General features: G+C 42.1%; 1 protein-coding gene across 13 annotated transcripts in view; it reads left to right on the plus strand.

Moving 5' to 3' along the window:
- Positions 1–8,933, plus strand: part of TNIK (TRAF2 and NCK interacting kinase) — a 559,589-nt gene extending 550,656 nt beyond the window's left edge. For all 13 annotated transcript variants that reach the window (XM_029617206.1, XM_029617211.1, XM_029617208.1 and 10 more), the window contains one exon: positions 6,575–8,933. In XM_029617206.1, coding sequence (XP_029473066.1) covers positions 6,575–6,658 — 84 coding nt within the window. In that variant the 3' untranslated portion in view covers positions 6,659–8,933. The remainder of the gene's footprint in view (positions 1–6,574) is intronic.
- The last annotated feature ends 18,128 nt before the right edge of the window (positions 8,934–27,061 follow it).

Below are 27,061 nucleotides of genomic sequence, written 5' to 3' on the forward strand. Positions count from 1 at the left end.
ATGTACGCATTTACTGCAACATGCGCACATACTTTGGGCAGAAATATGAGATATTTTATAAACTATCTTCCCTGTAAACATCTATCCATTCATTAAATGCCATACAACCATTTTAATTAGCACACCATATACAGTGTATGACAGGGGTGGGAAGGGGCAAAATTTTGTTTCGTGTTTTGATTTTAGGGGGCTTTTCCCCCACAATTTTTGTATTGTGTAATATTTATTTTGTTTCTTTAGTTTTAAAAAAATGAAATAAACATTGACAAAAACCCAAACAAAAATGGAAAAGAAATGGCTTCCCATACCTCCAACCAGGAAAAATGCTGGGGCCAGGATCCTCCCCGGCCCCACTTACCCAGTTCGGGGGTGGGGGGGGGGATTCTGAAGATGAGGCCTAGGACCCAGCCGAAGCCAGGACCTTGAATGGGGCCTAGGCCAAGGTTGCGGCGACCTACCATGGCCTAAGCCTACACAAGACCAAAGCTTCAGCCTAGGCCTAGGTGTCAGGGCCAGCTGGTCCCGAAGCCTTGGCCTTGGGTAGATCAAGGCTGCAGTAGGTCACCATGATCTCGGCCTAGGCTTTACCCTATGCAAGACCCAGAAGGCTGGATCCTTACGCTGGGGCCTCTGCCCAGATCCAGGCCGTACATCAGAATTAACTCCAGCACGGTGACCCGTGGATGGCATCAGTTGGTGAAGAAAAGCTGAAGAAAGAAGATACCGAAGAGGAACTCTGGACCTGGGCCTGACCCTGAGCTGAGGCCCAGGTGTCGGCCTCCAGACCAGGCCCCAGCATTTGGCCAGGGTCCAGGCTGAGGCCTCAGCATCAGGACCCAGCCTTCGGGTTGGGCCGAATCATCTGGCTTGGGATTGAAATCTGGCGTAGTTCATGGCCTAGATGTTGTGACCCGGTCTCCAGGTGTCTGGACCTGGCATTGGGTCTGGATTCAGGTCAAGTCACCAGCATTGAGACTGAGCCAAGATGCGGCATTGGATTTGGTAAGTATGGGAGCGGATCATTAGGAAATTTCCTGAGCCTGGTCCTTTGCTTGGATCTTGGCCTAGGCTCTGGCATTAGGCCAGGGCCTAGGCCGAGGCCCCAGCGTTGCTCTCAGGCATAGGCCGCAGTCCCATCATCGGGTTCCAGCCTATGCCTAAGCAAGGCCCCAGCTTTGGGCCTAGGCTTAGGCCCAAACGAAACAAGTTTCTGATTAAATTTTGTCAGAATTCAACTCGATCCATTTTGAAAACAATCCAAATCAAAACAGGAAATTTCGACCCATTTCCTATTTCATTTCTCCCACATGCCAAGCCCTAATCTATGAACCTTTTACCAAAGCTACATCCCTGAGAAGATTCCACATCATTCTCCAGAACAAACAATTAAACAGTATTGCAGCTTCCAGTATTATGGCATGTCTCAGAATCTAGCTTACCATATTCAATTTGCCTTTATTAGTATTAAGCATATCTTGTTGTGTGCCTCCAGAAATGTCCTCAGTTGAACTAGTTGACTTCCTAATGGTAGTCCTCCCCCTGCCCCCCTTATGTTATCTTTTAATTTGGATGCATTTTTCAAGCCCTATAAAGCAGAACATACATTATCCATATATTATCCATGCAACATCTTGCATAGTTAAGCCCTCTCCAGATTCTCAGTGAAGCTGTGGTCATTAAAAAAGTTCAATAAGTCACATTTAAAATCAAGGTAAGTGTTGACTAATAGTTGCCCAAAAAGTTGATACTCTACATGTCCACTGCATTTCCCAGGAGATTTCTGGAAGCCTTTACTCTTGGCAAATAAATCAAACAAATCTTCTGTTTGTTTTATAGTTAAATTCACATCTATGTTAGTTCTTCTCCATCTCTGACACAGACTCACTATATATCTCTACAGTTCTCTGGCTTCCTTCCTTTTCTATGCATGTAAAACACAGAATCTCCATGACAGCTGACCCTCATCAAGTTTGACATTTTTGTTAGTACATATGTTCTCACATGCCATATCACGTTAAAACATACTCCACAGACGGTCTCCTTTACTTCAAGTTTTTGTATCTACATTTCCATAATTATCTATTAAAGCCATACTTTGTTAGCAAAGCCTGTTGTTTCACATTTAAAGAAGATCTGCTCCCAGACTTGGATTATTACAATGTATTTTCCACATGCTCATTATGGGGCAATTTTCAGAGTCCACGGGCAGTTTGCAAGCCGTTCACACCTGCGTACCTGCAAGAGTTTCCCATTGAAAATACACCAGCAGCGCACACCTCCATTGCAGAAGTACCTACAGACCTTACATCTGCATGGCCGCAGCTGCAAAATACACACCAGAAAGTACGTGCAGTGATAATCAAAATGAATTCCACATGCACACGTTCTCTGTATATTTAACTCTTCCCCCTCAGAGTAATACTACATGTGCTGACAAACAGCACACCTACTACTTTTACCTACAGTTTTCAGAAGTCCATTTTATTCAAGTAAACACACGCCTACCCATGTGAAAACCTTTGATAATTGTCCTCTCCATCTGACATCTCTGGAAGATTTTTTCATGCTGTGCGGAGTCACTACCAAGGCTTGATTTGGGCATAAACAATAGGCACGTGCTTTGGGTGCCAAATTTTGAAGGCACGCCAAAAACGTGGACAGCATCTACTGCTGTCCGATTTCCAGAAGCAAAATCTCCCACCTCTGATCTTCTGCCTATAGGCACGGTCATCTTAAATAAATAAGTAAATAAATAAATAAATTCAGCCCTGGGCACTACAGTTCTCTTTTTTTGTTTTCATAATAAATTGTCACAAATAATCACACTTCACAGTAATAAATCTACCTGCAGATCTGAAACTCTCAGACTACAAGCTTCACATGAACAAACTGACAGTGACGCCTCCTAGCTCTCTGAGGTACTCATTGCGATTGTAATTGTGCAAATCAAAACCGGCCTGTGTGACCTCTCAGCCAGGAAAATGGTACATAAAACACAGTCGCACCTTGGTATTTGCCATGTGTCGTCGTCTTCTGCAAGTAAAAATCACTGTGTCTCCATTTTGTTTTCTGAATGAGAATCAACACAGCCTTTGATTCCTTCAGAGTCCGCAAATGTTGTGGCGTTATTAACATTGGCTGCTTCTTCACTGGAGACACCAATCCAAGTCTTGGTTTCAAATTTCTTAGCTGCTCTTTTATTACTAGAAACTTCATTTTCTGTACTGCCACTTTATTTAGATCCCTGAAATTCATTTTTTTCCCTTCCCACTGTACAGGTTCCTGCTTCTTGACTGTTTGCAGGATTTCCAGTAATTGAGGATATCGCTACATATGCGGGAGGTTTTTTTGCTGGTTTTAAGGGAAGATATTCTGTGCATTCTTTCAATCTCAAATTCCTTCACAAACTGAATTTCTAGTAGCTTTGGCAGAAATGTCTCCAGTTCACTGGATCATTTCCTTCCGTTCCCTAAATTCTCAGATTGGTTCTCTGACTCATATTATTTGCATCTTCAAAATCTCGAAGTTCATCATTCATGTGGAGTTTGTCCTTTAGTAGTATTACAGTATCTTCCAACAAGGAAGTCCTTTCGTCCAATTCATCCACTCTCTGTTGAAATGAAGAGAACTGCACTGCAAAGAATACTACCTATATTTTAACTTCTTTAGTTGCACGTGATGCTTCATCATTTGTACTTTTAGAACCTTGCAGCTTCGTCATAATCATTGTAAGGGAGGTGTCAGTTTTCTAGCCAGCAGCAATTTTCTTTGGAGAGGCAGGGTCCTATGTGGACTTTATAACCCTGTATGACACTGCAAAAGCCTCTTCTCTGTTACCCAATTTAGCACTGGCTGTGACCATTATCTGTAAGATAAATATTTGGTAGAAACAATTTTACTTGCAGAGTTTACTAGCGATGTACATTTGTTTTGGGAGTTTACACCAAAAACTAATGACCCAAACCAAAAAAAATGTACCGAAAGAAGGACAAATTGAATGTCCACATGGAACCGAATATATTGTCTGCACATCCCTAATGTTTACTGGTTTTTGCCTTATTTTGGCTTATTCTTCAAAAGAGCAGACTTCTCATACATCCATCTAGCAGCAAAATTTGTAGCACGCCTGCCGAACACCCCCCAACATGTAGCCTTGCAAAAACACTTTGAAACTCTCTAAAGATGCCTTTGTTAATATCCCAGATATGCCTGTGTAGCTGACCTGTTGGGGCCATTGCACATGATTGTGTGAAAGAGTGAGATCATAATTGTGTGAAAGAGTAATTAGCATAATTACCTTGATGGAACATAGTCTACAAGAATAGCTACTAAATACTTGGGAATCCCCATCCAATGTATTTTAAACTCCATATAGAATACCTTAAACACAATTGTTTATTCAATTGGCAACCAATGTAACTTCGATAATAAAGGCATAGTATGATCAGACCATTTGTTATCAAGTAGCAAGCTTGCTGATGTGTTTTGTAATATTTGAAAAAGCTTAGCATCTCTTTTTGCTAGGCCCTGGTAAAGTTTATTTATTTATTTATTCAGTATTTTTATATACCGACGGTCGTTGGGAACATCCCATCGTTTTACATTTGAACACAATATCGCAACAGGCTTTACATAGAACAATAACATGAGAAATTGAATGGAGGATTAGGGGAGTATAAGGTTCAATTCTACAACATTAGATACACAGTATAATACTCAGAAACAGTAATCATAGTCCATTGTAGTCTATAAGAAAATTGAGTAGGAAACTTACTATATATTACAATAATCCAACATACTAGTCACTGAAAGATGCATTATAGTTGTCAAATCTTGAATTTACAAAAAAGGGATTATCCTACTGTCATGTAACACCTCAGTGCTACCCCTAACACCCACTCAGATAACCCTATAGCCACTTGGAGGGTCCTGCCAAGCACTGCCCAGCACTGCCTGCACCTGCGCACTTACTGCTACACTGGCAACATCCTACTCGCCAACTGGGTACCTACTTGCTTCTAGACAAGTTCCCCACCCACACACTATCCCCTGGTGATTTCTAGGGACACTGGAACCCCACACAATGCAAGAGTCAGACAGTTCTTAGAAATACACCCATAGACCAAAAACACACAATACTGGGATTGTTAATCAATCCAAGCCAAGCAGAGCTAACAAACTAATACGTTTTAATTAACAAAAAGAAAGAACAGTGAACAAAAAAATATTTAATCCGCAAACAAAAACAGGTAAAACAAGGATTAAATAGCAAAGTTAATTCAACACTTTCCACTACTTACTAGTGCTGGGGAGATCAGGAAAACAGCAGTCCACATAAGCTGAACATGCCTTAGCTCCCTCTGTACTCCCAGCTGAGACTAGAGAATTCTAGTACCTTCAGGGCTAGCTCTCTGTTTAAAGGGCCAGTCAGGACACAGAGTACTTGCAGTAGCTCCCTGACCCAAGGTCCTTCTATTCTCTGTCCAATGTCACTGCAGGATGTTTCAGTTTACATTTCTGTAGTGTTGCTGTGATATGTGTGCTGTTCAAGCCTCCTGAGATAGCCAGCATCCAAAGCCTCTGTTTGAACTACTGTACAAAGGTCAAACACTACCTGCAGACCAGCACAGAGGAAATGAGTTGTGTGGGGAAAAGTGTCACAGGGGAGAACAACAAACCACAAAGCATGCAACACTGATATGTTCATATTTCATACATTGTAGGCGAAAGACACATACATTGACTAAGGTGGTCAGGTGACGGAGTGAAGGACACGGCTATTTTATAACTTGGACGTGTATATGTGCACCAGTTATAAAATAGCCTGGCCACACGCTCATGTACACCAAATTTTAAGTGGGCATGTGCATGTAAATGCCACTTCTACCACGTAAATTGGAGGATTTTAAAAGGGGCATGCGCAGACGCTATTTCCAGTTTTACCAGTTCAGCAGCTTTTAAAAATCCACTCAGTGCGCACAAGCTCAACATATTCGCGCATCCCCTAATTAATGTGCATGTTGGGCTTTTAAAATTCACCTTTAAATGTTTGTGCAAAAAAGTAAACAAGTGCGTGCATGTAAATACTGAAGAAAAATGTTTGATATGCTGGAGAAAATATTTAGAAATAGTTTGTCTTAAGCACAATCAATAGTAATACTTAGGTATTATAATTCTACCAAAGTGAATGTCCTTTGGAAGAAGCTGTGAAACCAAACTAGAGTCCTTGTAGCCTTTATTCCTGACTGTTCAAGAAAAACACCAGTCATAAAGTCGTAAATTGTACATAGTGGATTTCTTTTGTCTTCTCTTTGTGCATAATTCATTAGAAACATTTTCCAATAAGCATAGGGTGTTTGTGATTGATCTCTATTCATATACCTGTTGTTTATGGAATAACATGTGTTATTGATATTTGATGTAGCAGTCAGAAGCTGGTTTGATAAATATAATCACAGAGAAAATGGCACCAGAGACATTCTGCATGTAACAAGTGCACAAGAAAGAGCAAATAAGATGGATCGTTACTTTAACTTGAAATACTGGGAAATTAATGTTGGTTTTCTTTTAACAGGTATTTTTTGCATCGGTGCGATCTGGAGGAAGTAGTCAAGTCTTTTTCATGACTCTCAACAGAAATTCCATGATGAATTGGTAACAAAAGTACCACCCAACACTTATCCCCCCGCCATGGCATGATTTCTGAAAGGAAGGCCATTGAACTGTAGACGGCCTTGTAGAACACACTGCTTCCTTCAGTACTGCCGTGTATTTCTTCTTCATTGTTGCACTTGACTCGGAAGAAAATTTGGTTGGAGATCTCCTAGGGTGCAACGTTGTCTTGAAGCAGAAAAGATACATACTTCTAACTGGGAATAGGAACATTTGAGGCCTACTTACTGGCTAAGCTGTGTTATAGTGGCTCTGTGGATTTTTACCTTTTCTTTGTCTCTTACTTTGTAAGAATAGGGAAGGATATAGCATTGAAAACAAGCCAGTTGTTGATTCTGCCTGCCTGCTATAGCATTAAATATAAATTATGTTGTAAATTTACTGATTTAAAATGGTGAGACAGCACAATAAATGTACCTTTTATCTTTGCGCTGAAGGCCATAACTGTATAGCTGGGTAATTTTAGAATCTTTTGCCTTCATCAGTTTAATTGTTGCTTTTTGACAGCAACTACTTAATTAACAGATTTTTAAAAAAAAAATAAGTTTCCTCCTCTTTTGGGAAACGGAATTTTAATGGCTAAACTGCTAGCCTTAGACTAATAAAATCAAATACCATTTCTGTCCATCTGTCAATCCATGTTATAAGGATTGTAACATAACTGTGTGTGCAGATAGAAATGGTGGTGCCATTTCCTGAGTTACCCGCAGAGAAATAAGGAGTCAATAGCATATCATTCCCATTGCTATATTATGCAACAGATCAGGGCAAAACAATAGAGTTGACATTTGTTGAGGGAAAAGGTCATTCAGGTAACAATACAACATAAATGAATGCACAGAAGCCATCTGAAGCTAGGGAATGTATCGTTGAAAGTCCCTTGTGTGGCAAGAGGCCCTATTCATTGTGTTTAGCTGCATAGTCCTGGCTCATTTAGCAATATCACTGCTTCTGGCAGCCTTGATTTATACCGGTGCCACATTCTCGAGTTCAGAACCTTGAAGGAAAATCCGAAGCTTCTGAGATGCTTGCGTTCTCCTCTGTGTAAATAGCAGAGAGGTGGTTAGTGGTGAATTACTAAACCTACATTAAAAAAAAACAAACAAACTATGTAATATATACTGTGAGAACCCAAGGTTAAAGGACCTAGGAGCAGTTTTCTGTCTAAAATTCTGAAGATAGCATTTTGATTTCTCCTGCCGCCTCCTGCCCCTCAAAAAAAATTACCCAACATACAGTAAACAACTACATCTGTGCAGAAATGTGTATTTAGTTTGGGTTTAGGTATATCCTCATAATTTCTGACTCAAATCATTTCAATTTTAAGTGGGTGTCTCAGAATTCTTTTCACTAGCTGCAAGCATGGCCGCCTGTGGTAATAGGGTATTGAATCTGTGTTGCGCTTCCTGTTTTTAACCTACCTCGTTTGGTTTTTTATTATTATTATTATTATTATTATTTTGTCAGGCTGTTATGTTTCAGCAGTGTTAACCTCCTTGGACCTATAGAGAACTTCACTGGCAATCTAAATTGTGTAAAAAGTTGGTCGGCTAATTGTTATCCGCCCTCCCAAAGCACCCCCTCAGCCCACACACTAAAAAATTGTGAATCCATGGGGATCTCCAGGAAACGGGTGGATTGGTATAGAGGCAACAAATGGAAGAGCAGATTGAAATGAAATTGATTGCCACGAAGGCACATTCCATTCAGGTCTATGCTTCAGTTCCAAAGGCCTTCCTTATGCCTCTCAATACTGATTATTATCAGATTAAATGAGTTCTTTGGTACACCAGGATGCCAATGCAACAAACTCAGCAATAACTTTTCTAATGAAATCAGCAATTATTTGTATTAGAAAAAAACAAAACCTTGTCAACTGGACAACCTCGCTCATTACAGAATAGGATTGCCACAAGTTCTTTATATTGTTGCTATGATTATCTTAAACCAGAAGCTTCTTAAATTATGTTGCAACTCGATTAAACTTTTTTAAACTTAACACATTCAGAATACACAGCTTTAAAAGATTTTTTTTTATCGTAGGTTTCTAGGTATCATTATAAAAACGAAAGGGAATCATTGTGTTTGAACATAATAAGGTAGTCGTGAATGTATTACAAACAAATTGACTTGTTGAAAGGAATCATGGGAAGTGGATATTAATGAAGCTTTGTTTATACTTATGTACATGAGCATAATCTAGAACAAAGCATTTCGGGTGCCAACTGAAATAAAACATAAAACTGAAGCATTAAACCATGGCTGATGTGTTCTACTAATGGTAGCTCTTTATCTAGATATATACACACATTAATCATTCCTATACTGGGCAATGTCTTGCCAGATATAGGGCAGCCAACTCATGAAATTGATTTTTACTGACAGGCTTCCAGATTTTTACTGACAACCTCACTTTTTTTTTTTTTAACTAACATATGTTATACCCCATCACCATTTTGTGCAGAGCTGAACTTACTATGCTGAGATTCGCCCCTTTATGCACTGAGACCTAATCCTAGAGCCTCCCTTGATTACTGCAACTTTACAGACCTTGAGCCCAGGGCACTGGAGACACACACCTGTCGCTCGTAACATTTTTACTGACACACAGTGCATCTCTTGTTCATTTTTACTTTTTTTACTGACTCGGTAAATTTAATAAGATTTGGCAACCCTGGTCAGTAAGGCTGAGATAAGCCATGAGGATAACTTTGAAACAACAACATGCAGCAGTATATATGCCTGTGTGAGCAGATTTACATAAGTATTCTCTAATCCATGCATATCATAAACGTGCATTTTATTAAGTATGTGTATCTCTATCCCATGTATATTACTGCATTGAATGTGCATAATTTATCTACCTATTTTAAAAATATACACATGTATATTTTATGCACGAAAGTAAAGTAGGACCTACATGCCTAAGGGAGTCATTTTCCAAAGGTATCGCACGCGAAAAGGGATTTTTCGCGTGCAAAAAGTCCCTTTTCGTGTGCGATATCTAAATCAGGGCGGAGTCTGCACCGGAAGGGGAGGAGTCAGGGCGGCCTTGGGGCAGACTCCACAACAACTTCACTGACGGCGAAAGGTAAGAATCCTTATCGCGCCCAATAGCACCACTTTTCACGGTGGCGCTATTGGGCGCGAAAGCCGGCAGCGATAGCACCGCGGAGGTGCAATCGCTGCCGGATTTCGCAGGCCTGCCCCCCCTGCTTCGCCCCCCACCCCCCGTTACGGTGGATTTTAACATCCGCATGTTCACGAGCAGGCAGATGGCCTCCGCACACAGGGGCGGAAAGTTTTAAAATCCCATGGGCGGCGATGGGAGTAGGGCTTCTCCAGTTCCTTCCCAGTCCGCTCCAATTAAGGAACGCGTAACGGAGGTTACGCTACGCACGTTGCTGGGCCCTTCCAAAAATGCGCGTAGTGCGCACAAGGCCCGGCCACACGCGTAACCCCCATTATTTACATGCGTGGCCCTTTGAAAATTTACTTGACAATGAATAACGGTTAAAAAGAAATATCCCAATAAATTTAAAATGTGTTAGAAATACTATACAAGTTAGTATCAGTTTGCTGATGGAGTTTTGTATATCGGATGATACAAGGGTGAGAGAGGCCAGGAAGCCTATAATTGCTAACCTGATTAAGAATGCTTTACTAAATAGATATGTTTTTAGTGCCTTCACAGCAGTTCCTCAATTCTTTTGGTAGGGAATTCCAGAGGAGAGGGCCTGCAGAAAAAAAACGTACGCTCTCTAGTTTCATCGAGACGGGCTACTTTTGAGGGAGGGACATCAAGGAGTGTTTGATATGAGGATCATAATGATCTAGCGGGGACATGGATTTTTAACACAGATGAAATCCAGGGAGAGTGAATATTATGAATGGAAGAGTGTATGATCATGGCCGATATATATTGGATATATGATATGATATTGGGAGCCAATGGAGAGATTCAAGTACAGGGGGTGATATGATCACAGATTGGAGTTCCTGTAAGAACCGTGCACCACATGGACGCGCGCATGCTGCTTTGAAAATCTACCCCATGTATGCTAATTTTTACCCACATACTGCTTTGAAAATTCAGCCCTACAAGCGGAAGAAGAACCAACTGATTTGCAACAAACTGCCCAGTGTAGTAAGTTGACAGTGTTAGGATGTATCAAAGTATAATCTGAAGAGCGAGGACTGGGAAATACCTACAGTACCTGAATGTAATCCGCTTTGAAGTGCCTGAAATGCAGAATATAAACTGAAGAAATAAAATAAACTGTTCCAACTGTTTGTCCTCAGTTTGCATGCCAAGAATAGCCTGCTGTACCCTTTGCTCAGTTTGGCAATGCATTGCCAAGTAGAAGTGAATGAATGAATTTGTTAGGTATCACATGAAACCCACTGCCAATGAGCTTACAATATTCTGCTAAAGTGCAGTCATTCTGAATGTATAACAAGTAATTTTTCACATAAAAAGTTACAATCTCCTGATGAGTGAGGGAAGCAATTATAGGGGGTGACCTTGGGGACTGAGCCAAATAAGTTCTGATTGAGATGGGTTTAGTCGAGTTTGTGTACTGTTTGCTAAGCCATTGGGCTAATGCTGTAAGAGGGAGAGGAGAAAGTTGTGTAACAGGATCCTCATACCCTGCAGTAAGGATTTTATTGTGCGAGTCCTGGGTGTTAATACTGTTATGATACAACAGGTTTGCTATAAAGGTTCTGAGTGTAATTTTAGTAGTGTTCTGTGGAGCAGCACAAGGTGCCTGGTAATGGAGGGAGTTTGCTTGGCTATTAATGAGCTCTAGAATAACCTAATTAGTTTAATATAATAAAAAAATCATATGATTCAATGGAAGCAAAAATGGCTTGATTTCATCATGGCTTAAAGGTAAACACTCCATTTTGAACCCCTACTGTTTAGCAAGGTAGAGATTACTAATCTGTTGGATAGAGGTTAAGAATCAGTTGTGATAGAATTTAAGAATCTCATCCATGTCACCTGAGGGTCACTTTTATGGTAGCAGGGTCACACTTGTGTGTACTTATAAGTTATAAATAATAAGAGTTATGTTTTAAATACCACCCCTCCCTTCCAAATATTTAACAGAGTCTCCCAACTCTTGGTGTTTTATGTTGTGTACAAGGTTAGGACACCAACTTGCCTGACTATGGCTCTGCATTTTAACGTTCTTTTTTGTGCTCTGTAATAAGGCATAAAGTTATTGTGACATCCCAAAGCATGTACTCTTCAGCACCAGTCCTTACCAAGGGGGGTGGTAGGAAGAGGTTAGAGAAGGAGGACTGAGCTTCTTAATGCTATGAATTGCTCGCATAAGTTTGAGAACACCACAAGAGGTCAGAAACCAACATACTTCAAATTGGAATCACATTCTTGGGAAGGAATGTGTTTGGACTTTGTGATTATGTGTTTTTAGAAGAAGAATTTACTGTACAGTGCTTGCATAGACAGCACTGCAGGACTTTTGCCTAAGGCTTAAAGGATGATCAAAATGCTTTTATTATTATTTTTTTTTTTTGTTAAGAATGTTACTGTAAATGAACCCGACAATAGAATCACTTAAAAAAATCAATCTTTTTTTTAACTATATTTTTGTTAATGTTGCTTGCAATTTATTCCAGTAATACTACAACCCTCTGGAACTCTCTACCGCCCAAGATCAGGCTAGCTACGAACCTCCTAGCATTCAGAAAGCTACTAAAAGCTTGGGTCTTTCAAGAAACCTTTGGGCCTGAGGAATGAACCGAGACACAGAGTCTACTATCAAAACAGCCTCCCTTCCATAGACAAGCTTACCTGAACCTCTTACCAAACCTAAAACCCCTTGTATTAATATTGTCCATTTACTCTATGCCTATAGTGGATAATTCATGTACCGTCCAAGTTACAAAATCTATTTATTTTATCTGTGTTATGTATTTTACCTATTGCTTTGTTCTAACATTTATACCTAACCTGATCTACTGTTGTTTTAAAAAAAAAAACTGATGTACCCACTGTACTCCTTGTAAACCTAACTTTGAACTCTCCAGTTGGAAAAACATGATATAAAGGATGATGATGACGATGAGAAGGAATAGTGGGAAATGAGCTTGTGATGTCACTGCCAGACTGCAGCTCCACCTATGGACTGTAGTGATGTCTCTGAAGGAACTGCGTGACTGCCGTAGCATTTAAAGACTCACGCCCTCTATTGTATTACACCATCAAAAAAATATGAAAAAGGACTGTTTGTTTTGTTTGTTTTTTTACAGACACAGTTTGCAAAATTACAGCTTCGTATTACTGACCGACTCTATTTTCTCAGTCACCAAGACTGAAATGACACCAGGCTGATATATGAAAACTGATACAAAGATCTTTGCTGCCCTGTGATCCCCACTACAGCCTGGCCTCCTCCTGCTCAACAGAAGGAGCAGTGCTTAACAGTATTAATTTCCTGTGTGGTGTGGGTCCAGTCTAAATATATGAGCTACATAGATCCCATAAATCTTGTGCCTCATACCATAAGACTGATCCTTCACAGCACAGGAAGTTGATGCTGTGTAAACACCACTCCTACTAAGAGCTCAAGAGGGTATAGTAGGACAAGAAGATAAGTCAGTTCTACGCTGTTTAGACTCCATTGTCTGGCCCAGCTATGTGATGTCACCCCCCTTGGAATTGCTGCCCTGTGCAAATGCCCAGTTTGCATAGTGGGTCATGCCAGCCCTGTTCCTAAGGAAGTCCCATCCTGAGTTTCCTAATCCACATGCAATGTTCTCAACCAGGAAAGGTGAGGTGCTGTGACTTGGAAGTCACATATACAGCCTGAAAGACGGATCCCTGTGTAGTGATGTTTGACATTGCAGGGATACCTTAAGCAGAAATAACAGGATCTTACTGACTTTATAAACACCAAGGAATAATTGTAGGTTAGAATGAAGCTGTCTAACGTAATAGCTATGCCACTGGCAGTCAGTACACAGGATATCCTTTCTTCAATTTGTGTTTCGTTTTGCTATGGTCCCTCTTATAGTAAGTTGAGAGGGTGTTCACCTCTTACAATATTGCACTGTGTTTAAGGAACAGGCCCCCCCCCCCAGATCATTTAAAAAAATGCTCGCTCCTCTTCCTCTCTCATTGTCCAGGAAACACAAGTTATGTAAACAGGGGAAGGGCTCAGCGGGAGCTTTCGGGATCCAGGTAGCCGAACGGCGGGGAGCCATTGTCTCCAGAGCCGGTGCACATTCAGCCAGGCTACGTGACCGGGAATCAAAGGCTCTCCAAGCAGTTCAAAGCAGGACTGAATCTGAAAAGGGGGGGGGGGGAGGGGGAGGAAGAGAATTTCCTGACTTTGGTGCCACTTCCCCACCCCATCCCTGCCATGAACGGAATTATTCCTGGGCCTGAGCATTACTGATTCTAACAGCAACCCACCAAACTGGCTTTAATCCTCAACTTTTATCATTATTATTATTATTATTATTAAACCATGCACAGCTTGGTAACACAAGGTGGCAAAGTGGGTACAAATTTTCCTCCTGGGGTAAGTGTGTACAGTGCTAAACTACTGTATTCAGCCAGACCTGCCGGAAAGCTACTCCCATTATATCTTTTATCATAGCTTTAAAGCACACTTCCTTCTAAACTCACAAAGCGGCTGGGCAGACTAATGCAGCTATCTCTCAGGAAGACTTTCTGAAAAGGCTCTCTTGAGTTTTTATAGGTCAGTCAGATGGGGTAGAGCTCAGGTGGCAATGTTTGCCACCATTATCTTCCTCGGTGATATACCCAAGCAGCTATGTTTTCTTTAAAAAAAAAAAGTACTACACACCATGCTGAAGCAATGTTCCCATCTTAACTGCTTTTATTCGCACAGTTCATAACAGGATTGCTGTGGTGAATACTTATGGTACTGTCTCCAACTGGCACTGGTAGCATTTACAACTAAGGCGGGCAAACCTAGGGCAAAGCCAGAGTTCGGTGTCCTCTGGAATGAGAAGGTAATCAAGGTTGTCAGGGTTTAGCTTCTGATGTCTCAGCATGGCCTCCTGAGCATGGCACCTTGGAATGACAGGTCCTGGTTCTGGCGCACAAGCTGCGATGCCCCCCACATCTGGAAGAACTCCCGGAACCACATCAGGTTTATTAGGACCTCAGCAGTGCCCAAAGGTGTGCTCCTTCTTCAAAAGGATGACCCTAAAAAGGGGTTGCACGCAGGTGGTGTGCCAGGTGGCCAGAAGGCACGGGATTTCACTTGCACCCCTTCCCCTCACGATAATGCAGGACTTTGCTAATGGACCCTTCTCCCCCCACCCCCACCCCTCAGAGGCAGTGGTTGGTTTATTAGTGCCTCTTTGTGGGAGATTAGATTGGCGGGGGGGGGGGGGGGGCGGAATAGGAGGTTAGCAAAAATACTGCTGACTCTGCTACTAATACTTATTTATATAAGCCAATTTATCTGTTTCCTACCGAACTCCAACATCAATTGATGCTAACTCTTCTGTATTTATGGTTCAGACTTTGACTTCATATTGAAGCGACAACACGACATTCAACACTTCTCACTTGACCGAGGATTCCATTCATCACAAAGTTATATTATAGGCCTATTATGTACTATTTTCTGTTTATAAATGTTAAAGATCAATTATATGTATATAATTATACGATTTACCATGACCTGACAACCATTTTGCTCTTTGTGTAGAATTCAACCCCAAATGAAGAGAAATTTCAAAAGAGACTATCAGAAAAGAAAAAAGAAGCTACTAGTTCAGACCCAGCTGAAGCTGTTACCAAAACTCGACAGTTATCTTCATTATACAATAAAGGATGACAGTGATCCTCAAGTTTAAGAGAGTCTACTGGCAACAGAGCACTTCACTGATGAGGCCTCTTCTAATACCAATGACAATGATGTGGTAGACAATCATGAGATGATTACTAGTGATAAGCAGACCGAGCATGATAATCAGAAAGACAATACTGGTTTTGTAGTCGGTGGAAACCTGAGTCAGGAGAACACTTAAAACATGCAGCCTGATGTTGGCAAGTGGAACATTTTAAGCAATGAAGTTATTGCATACTGAGCCCAGAAAGGTCCCTCCAACTGTCAGCATGCTGATGGTCCATTTGAAAAGTCAAAGCAATTATTGAACAAACGAGTTAGATATTGCTCAAGTGACCTGTTTACTCTACGAAAGCTAACGCTGAAAAATACAGCCTAAAATGGCTAATTTACTCTCCAGAAACAAGTTGCCTTTATTGTTTTGTGTGTAAACTCTTTTTTTTTTACCAAACAGAAAGACAATCCTAACAGACACAAATAAGGCTTAAGCATCTTACAAATAACAGCTTCAGAAGGAAGTTACTTCTCTAACTATGATTAACAGATCACAAAAGAAGCATGTTTTGTCCTCCTTGGGCTGTTATCCAGGATTAAGTGTTAGGCAAACGCAACACAACTGTGTGAGCATTTTCTCATGGTTCTGAAGATTTATTGTTCATTTTATTATCCAATCAGTTGTAATTTTCTAAAAAAAAAAAAAAAGGGTACCAGGTCAGGGCCAGTGATGGCTTCCACCTTTCGCTCTGTCTGTAATGGGGAAAAAGAAACAAGTTCAGAAAGCTTCCAGGTCAACAGTGAAAAGGTTCCAGGTCAGTGACCTGGCAGAAAATTAGCGTACACTCCAATCCACCTGGACAGAAACACATTGCTTATCAGCATCGGTATTGCACCTGATGCCCCACTTCAGTGGAAGCACATTGACAAAAACAAGTACAGGTTTTCACTATTGCTCTGATTGTTCCCCTCATTTTCATCCAATACGGATGCAACAGATATGCAAGGCAATAGCATGAACATACAATGCCACCATGGCTCTGAAGTGCGAGAAATTGTGTATCATTAATTAAATCATTCTCGAGCAAAAGGGTTGCTTCCACATCAGCTGCCATGCCTTGCAAAATATATGTGTAAACAAGGCAAAGATCACATGGCCCATCAGGTCCGCCCCTTTCCCCTGCCTGCTGAGATACTGCAGACTACACCTGCTGCCTGGCTTCACTCTCACTTTCCCACCTCTACCCATCCTCGGCACTTCTCCAGGCTTTCGAGGAATTCTCACAGCTTTTTGCCTCTTCACCCCCATGCATCTACCACTCTTAGAAACTATTTGATCTTCTTCTGTTTTTCAAATGCAAATGAATTAAATGTAAGCACTTTAATTGTCTGATCCCAATTGTAAATGTCCCTATGGGGACTGAGATGTTTACCTCTTGTTTGTTTGTAATGAGGAGTATGTCTTATCACAGAGGAGTCATATAGGAGGGTAAACCCTGAGTTTGGGTAAACTCTTCAGTATTGCTTTTAGAATGAGCTGGCAGAAAGGGTCTTGCAATCCTTAGCAATTTTCTGTGTCTCTATTTTTTTAAAAACAGGTTACATAGCTCTTGTGATCTACACACAACAAAGGATCACCAGGACATTACAGTCAGGAAAAGGGAACTTTTAGAACAGGGCTTCCCAATCTTTTATCCAATGTGACCCCATTTTACCTCTTGAAAATTCACATGACCCCAGAAAATGACCAAAACAAAATTAGCAGGGGTGCAGTCCCTCTCTAAACAATCACTCCTTTTCACCTTCCCCTGTACTTCAGGTGATCCCCTCTCAACCTCCATCCCCTGCAGCAGGTCAACCTCCGCTCCTCTCCCAACCTATCTCCTCCAGCCTTTATTGCATTCCCCCAGCTGATCCTCTCTTTCTCCTTCTTAAAACCCCCAACTGATCTTGTCAACCCTTCTCTCTCACCGCATACTTATTCTCACCTCCAAGCCTCCGCTCCACCTCTTTTCTCACATTCCTTCCTCCCAGCTAATCCCCATCACCCCTACCTCCTCTTTCATCCCCCATAGGATTTTTTTTTAATCATTCCCCCCCCCCCTCTCTTAACCTCCACAGCCAATCCTGTTCCACCTTATCCAACCCTCAGACCCCCTCCTGTATCTCATCTCTCCCTTCAGCAGCCCCTCCTCCAAACATCCCTCTGGCCAGGGTCAGCAGAGCGTTTTCTTTAGGGGCTCCGGGCCAAAGGCGGATGACAAATGGTGGGGAAAGAGGACATTCTGATGACTGGGATAGGTTCAGTAGTGGGTTAGAAAGCAGGAGAAGTGGCGATCCCCACTGACCCATGCACACTCAGCCCTCCCCTCCCCTTCTTAACTGGCCCAGTGATCTGCAAGCGGCAGCAGCCTTACTAATGAAAGTCAGCACGGGGCCTGAGGCTAGAGGATGTTCATGGACCCTCCAGCGATCCTGATCCCTCCTTGGGCAGGGTTTCCTGTTGCCACAGAAACTTATTGCAAGGGCAGTGCCACTGCAGGGCCTGTGAGTGCACGATGGCTCACAGGCCCCGTGCTGACTTCCAGTACTAATGCTGCTGCTGCTGGCACCTGAAGAGGGCGACCATTTAGGGCAGGGGTCCTGACCCACAGTTAGGGAAGCCCTGCTTTAGAAAGTTGATATCTGGCACCTTATAGACTAACCAATTCATTGAACCATAGGGGTGCATACAATATATGGGGATGGGGCAGGAAGGGGAGATTCAGAACAAAGAGAAGGCACTGAATAAGAACATAAGAAATTGCCATGCTGGGTCAGACCAAGGGTCCATCAAGCCCAGCATCCTGTTTCCAACAGAGGCCAAACCAGGCCACAAGAGCCTGGCATTTACCCAAACTCAGAAGATCCCATGCTACTGATGCAATTAATAGCAGTGGCTATTCCCTAAGTAAACTTGATTAATAGAATTTAATGGACTTCTCCTCCAAGAACTTATCCAAACCTTTTTTGAACCCAGCTACACTAACTGCACTAACCACATCCTCTGGCAACAAATTCCAGAGCTTAATTGTGCATTGAGTGAAAAAGAATTTTTTTCCAATTATTCTTAAATATACTACTTGCTAACTTCATGGAATGCCCCCTAGTCCTTCTATTATTCGAAAGTGTAAATAACCGAGTCACATCTACTCATTCAAGACCTCTCATGATCTTAAACACCTCGATCATATCCCCCCTCAGCCATCTCTTCTCCAAGCTGAACAGCTCTAACCTCTTCAGCCTTTCCTCATAGGGGAGCAGTTCCAGCCCTTTTATCATTTTGGTAGCCCTTCTCTGTACCTTCTCCATCACATCTATATCTTTTTTGAGATGTGGCATCCAGAATTGTACACAGTATTCAAGATGCGGTCTCACCATGGAGCGATATACAGGCATTATGACATTTTCCGTTTTATTAACCGTTCCCTTTCTAATAATTCTTAACATTCTGTTTGCTTTTTTGACTGCTGCAGCACACTGAGCCAACGATTTTAAAGTATTGTCCACTATGATGCCTAGATCTTGTTCCTGGGTGGTAGCTCCTAATATGGAACCTAACATCGTGTAACTACAGCAAATTAAACCACATTAAATTTCATCTGCCATTTGGATGCCCAGTCTTCCAGTCTTGCAAGGTCCTCCTGTAATGTATCACAATCCACTTGTGATTTAACTACTCTGAATAATTTTGTATCATCTGGAATAATTTTGTATTATCTGGAAAGGTATACGACCTCACTCGTCGTATTCCTTTCCAGATCATTATAAATATATTGAAAAGCACCAGTCCAAGTACAGATCCCTGAGGCACTCCACTGTTTACCCTTTTCCACTGAGAAAATTGACCATTTAATCCTACTCTCTGTTTCCTGTCTTTTAACCAGTTTATTTATTTATTTATTTAATAACTTTTATATACCGGCATTAGTAGGAGACATCATGCCGGTTCACATGACAACAAAAGAATGGAAAATACATTATAACAGGGCAGTGGGTGAGGAATAACAACAACAGAGAAGGCAAGAAAATATAGGTCTGATATAATCCACAAAAGGCAGGCAGGTGTGGAAACAGAGTGATAATAGCATTATAGACCAGACTACTGACAGCTAAGGTAAGTGTGAAAAGGCAGAATGATCTGAGAACAGTTAGGTTGATAGATAGCTAAGTTCATAGATAGTTGTAGATGCCATGGTACCTCTGAACTGATATGTGTGTGAGATTTTACAGAAAACCCCACAGTTTTGAATTTTGTGAGAAACATGTTGAAATGTGAAAAGATTGTAAAAAAAAAAAATGTTTTCTTTTCACTTATAGATACTTTACTCCTAAAGCAGGCGGTTTGTATGCTGGAACATGGGCCTATGTCGGGTCATGCTACGAGTGATATAAAGATGACAGCAGAACCCTAAAGCATTGTACCATTTTACCTATGTCTTTTGATATATTGAGATCATTTTTTTCTATATATATTTGGGTTTGCTGAGATAGAAGGTACTCTGAATTATTAAAATGTCCTTGATTGTAATTTGGCAGTAATAATTGTTTTGTAGTAACGGAATACTGAACCAGCAGATGAATGATTTATAGGTGCTATCTTCTGATACCTCTTGCAGCCGATTGTGTGGCAAGAGGCAGTGGATTACATCTTTAAGCACTGTCTTGATATCTGATGCTGTACTCATGTTTATGTTGTTTTAGTTGGTTAAAGAAAAATTGCTGTCACACCACTTTATTAGTTATAGATATATTTAAGAGGTGTCTACTTTTCACTTTTCAGAATACAATATGAAAAAAATATCTAAAATTAAAGTTAAGTTTAATCAAATGCTGGTTCTGGAGGGCTGCAAGCCAGTCAGGTTTTCAGGATATCCCGAATGAATATGCATGAGATTCATTTGCATGCACACTGCCTTGATCATATGCAAATTTTATGCATGTTTATTAGGGATATCTATACTGGGAAACATGCTTGACATCCATTAATTCTCTCCTCTCCAATCTCCATCTCGCACTTAACACCTCGAAAACCGAAATCCTCATCCTAGCTAACCAACCCCTCAACTCAATCCACCAAATGATCCTCAACGCCTCAAAATCTCACACACTATCGCCTAGTGTCAGAGACTTAGGAGTAACCCTTGACAATCAACTCTGCTTCAAATCTCACATTAAATCCCTTCTAAAAGGGGGCTTCTACAAACTACAAATCCTCAAAAAACTGAAGCCCCTTCTCCACGCCCATGACTTCCGCACGGTTATGCAAACCACCATACTTACCAAACTCGACTATTGCAACTCCCTCCTCTTAGGACTCCCATCCTCTACCATGAAACCACTCCAAATCCTCCAAAATGCCATGGCAAGAATTTTAACAAACACTAGAAAAACTGACCACATCACTCCCATACTCCAAGACCTCCATTGGCTCCCCATCACCTTCCGTTCCCAATATAAAACACTTACCATTCTCCACAACACGCTACACAACAACAATTCACCCTGGCTTGAAGACATGCCACAATTCCGTCAAGCTAACCGTCCCACCAGAAACTCCCTTGCGGGTACTCTCCAAACCCCCTCACTTAAAATTGGGCACCTCACCGCCACTAGGAATAGAGCCTTCTCCATTGCGGGCCCCACCCTCTGGAACTCCCTACCCGTCAATCTCCGCTTAGAACCGTCCCTGAGCCATTTCAAAAAAGGAATCAAGACATGGCTCTTTAAACAAGCATACCCTAATTCCACCCAATCCTAACAGATTTTTCCTTGATTCACCTCAATCCCACCCTACCCTATATCCTCTTACCTTATTCTCTTCAACCCTCCCCCCCCCCCCTGCCCCCTCCCCCCCTCACCCCCCACCCCGCAACCATCACTGTATATCAAGTACACATGCCATGTTGCACTGTAAATAAGTTCCATATGCTAAATGTATCAAATGCACATGCCATGTAACATTGTATATTAGTTCTTTTGCATATCTAATCCGAATCGAATGCAAATAGTTGTATCGCTGCCTTTTAACTTTACTCTCTTATATTTGTATATTCACCCAGTTACCCCCTACCCTGTTCTTTGTAATTTCCTTTCCTTCTCAGTTTTTTGTAAACCGACATGATGTGTCCTACGAATGCCGGTATAAAAAAGTTTTTAAATAAATAAATAAATAAATATCTTGAAAAATCCAACTGATTTTGAAAACTGGAGTTTGAGACCTCTGCTCTAGAATCAGTGAGAGAGATTTCTCTGTTTCATGCCTGCGGTACATAACATTTCTTATGGTTACTCCTTGGGTGGGAGAAGTAGAGAAATATAACAGCTATTAACAAGCTATCTTCAATTATTTAAAGGTGCAGCCTTTCCACAAATTCACTTAGGGGCCGGCGCGATAAGGTCTGCTAAGTTTATCACACTGTTTTGCTCACGTTTTAGCACACATTTTGTGAGCTATTGCTTTACTCAGGATTTAATAACATTTTTTACTGCTCAAGAAATGTGCACCAAAGTCAGTGCCTCACCACACAAATCCCAGTTAGTGAAGGCATTAGCTATTTGTTCCTCCCCTGTGCAGGGAGGCACATCAGAACGCCGACGGCTTAAGTCAGGTTGGTTTAATGCTAGAAATTAAACTCCTGGCTCAGAGGTGGAGTAACAATTAACTCGCGCTTATGGGGCTGGTGTTAGTTTTTGGTCCTGGACCGGGGAGTTCCTGGGTGTGGGGAGTTCCTGGATTCGGGTCTCCCAGGTCTGGAACCATGCTGGCGCAGCACCAGACACTAACACTCAGGAGCAGCGCAATGCCTTGTTGGTTGGGGGGGTGCAGACACCAAGCTCTGGCCCAACTCCCCTCCTGGCTCCACCCCCAACTCCCACTGCCAGTTTCTTCCTTTACATTTACAGTTAATATCATTTTTTCTGACATACATTTTTCATGTAAATCATAGAATTATTCATTCCCAGACCAACCAATAAAAAGCTTGATACTAGAAAGCCATACATAGTGGTAAAGGATAAAATGACAACAAGATCATTGTTAATAGAAGTGCGGACTATTCACTACTAAATATGGCAAGAGAGAAGATTATCATCAAGAAATGCAGTCAGAAGCTTGGAAAATGTGTCCTAAAGCTACAGAAACTGTCGTAATTTTTTGGATATCACTCATCTAATTAAAGAGAACTTCCAAGTTTACCTCGAAGTTGTCTGCATATATTATACCATACAAACTTCAGAAAGAAGCTGTTTTCCCACAATGCAAGTTTTAAGAAGAGTACTAGCAGTGAGTTTGAGATCATATCCAACATACCCTGGGCTTAAGAGTGAGCTTAATTCTTGACATTGTATATGCAAGTCAAACCATAAATAAATCCTGTACCTCCAGTTCTGTTAATATAGAACTGGCCCTCCCCCTGCCTCCAATAATTCCCCTGTACACTTCTCCATATAAGAAAGAACATTCAAATTCTGGTGTCATCTAAATAAATTAACATAAACTCCCTCCACTACCAAGCACATTGTAAAATACAGAATCCTGCAAGAAAAAAAGAAAAACACCCAGGACATATTTAACAAACCTGCCATACCATAGCAATACTAACTCATAGGACTCTTAACAGCAACCAGCATATCTATGGATTAAATATTACACCAGACCCTACAACACCAATACACTTCCTACTAGGAAGTGCCATGAGCAAGGCTACCGCAGAATACCTCATCTCAGTCATACTTGTAGAACACAGAAAGACCTTAACCAAATGTATTTGATTTTTTTATATTCCGCACTTTGCGCGCGATTCAGGAGGGAACAACATGCAAATGAGGGCTCGCGGTAAAAGGAGGCACTAGGGACACTAGCGCGCCCCTAGCGCCTCCTTTTAGAAGCGGCGGCTGTCAGCGGGTTTGACAGCCGACACTCAATTTTACCAGCGTCGGTTCTCGAACACATTGCCAGCTACGGGTTCGGAAAACGGACGCCGGCAAAATTGAGTGTCTGCCTTCCGACCCCCGGGCAGATTTTTTATTTTTTTAAATTTTTACTTTTTTTTTACGTTTGGGGCCTCCGACTTAATATCGCCATGATATTAAGTAGGAGGGTGTACAGAAAAGCAGTTTTTACTACTTTTCTGTACACTTTCCCGGTGCCGGCCGGAATTAACGGCAGCCTTTGGGCAGGTGTTAATTTCTGAAAGTAAAATGTGCGGCTTGGCTGAACATTTTACTTTCTGTATCGCGCGGGAATAACTAATAGCGCCCGCAACATGCATTTGCATGTTGCGGGCGCTATTAGTTTTGAGGGGGTTGGCCTCGCGTTTTCGACGTGCTATTACCCCTTACTGTTTAAGGAGTAAAAATAGCGCATCGAAAACACGCAGCCAAAAGCGGGCTAACAGCTCCACCGGAGCGCACTGTACTGTATCAGCCTGTAAGTTTGTACCTGAAGCAACAGAGGGTAAAGCGACTTACCCACGGTCACAGGGAGCAGCAGTGGGATTTGAATGCTGGTCTTTCGTAGCCCTCTACTCTAAGCACTAAGCTACTCCTCCACATCTAATACAAAGACAGAACAGTTGATCACCAATTACAAATAGGCAGACAAAACTGAAATGAAAATCCCAAGAAGTCAGACCCTGTCTGCAGTACAAAACCTGAAAACTGGAAACAAAAATATATTTCCTCCTATGCTTAAGCCAAGCCCCATCAACATTCCTATAGGGAATAGGGGAGGGGGGGTGATATGTTGGAGCTGCTGAGCTCCTGTCATTGCTCTTGTGGAGAATGAGGGGTGTTTTGTTACATAACACTCACCCCCCCAACACCCACCACAGTCACAGGGGCTTGGTGCCCCCTCCCATTTGTGTACATTGCTTCTCCCAGCCCAGCACCAGTACAGCAGCCTCCAACCCTGACTCCATCTCAAAGCCAGTCAGCCTCAACTACCCCCAGCCAGCCTCCAGCTCCAGTGCCCCACCCCACCCAGTCTCCAAAACCCCCACCTCCAGGCAAACCAGCCTCAGGCCCCGGCCTCAGCCAGTCCCTTACCAGCTTACAGGGAAGGTTCTCTTGATCTCTTGCAGAAATGCTGTTGCCGGAGACATCGTACGCTTTCCACCTCTGTCTCGTCTCGGTCTCGAGAGAGCACCAGATCAGCGCGAGAATACAGGCAGGGGCGTGGGTCCTTGTATTCTCGCGCTGATCAGTTGCTCTCGCGAGGCCAAGGCGAGACAGAGGCAGAAAGCAGCGTGGCTGCGGTGTCTTCATCAGCATTGTCAATATTTCTAGGGATGCTGGCACAAAATTTGGGTGGGCTAAGGCCCAGGAGGCCTACCCCATTCCAACGCCTTTGAACACCAACCCCAGAAATATGAGTTAACTTCTATTCCCTTTCTGACCCAAGCATTAAAAAAACATGTAAGCTAAGCACTGGGGTACCTGTGCCCTAGACTCCCTGAGCCAGCTATTTTCTGTCCCTGGACCCCTGAGTCAAACAGATTCTGCCCTGGGAACGTCCGAGCCAGGAGGATTCTGCCCTGAGACCTCAGAATCAGAGACCCTCTGCTCCAGGAGCAGAGAATCCACAACTTCCTTCCCCTTACCTACTCACTAACCAAACCCTCCACCCTCAAAACTTCCTTCCCACTTACTCACCAGCCTACCTCCCTCACCCACCAAACTAACCTTCCAACCACCTACCTACTCTCCTACCACTCACTAACCCACCACCTAAGTATTTCACTACCCATTCAACTACCTCCACCTGCTCACTAATCACTGCCCCATCTACCTGCCTACCTACCAACCCCATAGCCACTCACTAACACATCCCTCTACTCCACAGGTCCCTCTTATAGACCCCCACTATACTTACCTTTCTTGGTTCTTTGTATCTTCAGTGCTAGCCATTTAAAAATAGGAGTTCAACTGTGGCCATTCGTGTTTTTAAATGGCCAACATTGAAGACAGGAGGATCCTATAAAGGTAAGAATAGTGGGGCCTACAAGGGGGGGGGGGGGGTGGCTAGGTTAGAGAATGGGTGGGGGAATAGGTAGATGAGTAGGGAGGTTAGTGAGTCAGTGGGGGGTTGTTAGGTAGGTGGGGATGAGTTAGTGAGTGGGGGAGGGGGGTTTTCTAATCCTAGGTCAAAGTTCCTCTGGCTCACAGGTTCTGGACTGGACCAGAGATCCTCCAGTTATTTTAAGTTAAAAATGGTAGTAAAGTTAGTGCACTTTTAGCTTTACTACCATTTCTAGTGCACCTGGCTGATGTAAAAAGGTGCATTAAGCTTACTGTACCTCTGAGCTCTAATTTTTAGTGCACTTTTAATCTTTTTTTTAAACTCCCGATGCATTAACATACCATCTGCTTACTGCATGGGAATTAACTCAATTCTTTAACACATGAATACAAAAAAAGTGCATGTTTTATTTCATCGGTCTTTTACTATGGCAAACTACTGTAGGGGAAAACTCCAGTTATCATCCTTGCTGCTGCTCAGGACCATCTACAGTACACCAAAATGTAACAATGTTTAAAAAAAAAAAAAGGTTAGAAAATGATTGTGCGTCTTTCGTTTGATCTGTCCCGGAAAGTAGAATTCTGTAAATAAGGGTGTAACCCATCCCCTGCATTTACTGAAACATAGCTTCTAGAATCTTAACAGCAGGGGGGCCATTGTCTTCAAAAATATACATAGTGAGGCAAAAAATATAGACCAGATGTCTCCAAATCAAAGATGTTTGACTTAAGTTCAAAGTAGAGCCCAGCCCAGCATTAGGCTGGCTATCTAGAATACTATCTGCCTACTGAAACATAGAAATGACGGCAGAAGAAGACCAAACGGCCCATCCAGTCTGCCCAGCAAGCTTCACACATTTTTTCTCTCATACTTATCTGTTTCTCTTAGCTCTTTGGTTCTATTTCCCTTCCACCCCCGCCATTAATGTAGAGAGCAGTGATGGAGCTGCATCCAAGTGAAATATCAAGCTTGATTAGTTAGGGGTAGTAGGGGAAGTAACCGCCGCAATAAGCAAGCTACACCCATGCTTATTTGTTTTACCCAGACTGTGTTATTCAGCCCTTATTGGTTGTTTTTCTTCTCCCCTGCCGTTGAAGCAGGGAGCTATGCTGGATATGCATGAAGTACTGACACCAGAACATTGTGGCAGCACTAATGGGAAAATCTACACCCCCCTTCTTTCATACAGGAATGGACAGCAGTCATGATCACTTATGGTACCTATATGTGATGGGAACTGAAAAGGAAGCTTCTGGGCTTTTTCATTTAAGATCAGAGTTATGTATCCGGGACGGTGTCTTTTTGGCCTGTTGGATGACTCCATTTATGCACATAAAACTGTACTCTGCAAAACCTCTAAGTGTGCAGTGGCAACCCAAAAAAGCAAACAATGTTCAGAATTATTCGGAAAGGAATGGAGGATAAAACAGAGAGCATCATAATGCTTCTGTGTAGATGTGGCTCTATCTTGAGTACT

Source organism: Rhinatrema bivittatum, chromosome 9 (genome assembly GCF_901001135.1).
Source record: "Rhinatrema bivittatum chromosome 9, aRhiBiv1.1, whole genome shotgun sequence".
In the NCBI taxonomy this organism is placed as follows: domain Eukaryota; kingdom Metazoa; phylum Chordata; class Amphibia; order Gymnophiona; family Rhinatrematidae; genus Rhinatrema; species Rhinatrema bivittatum.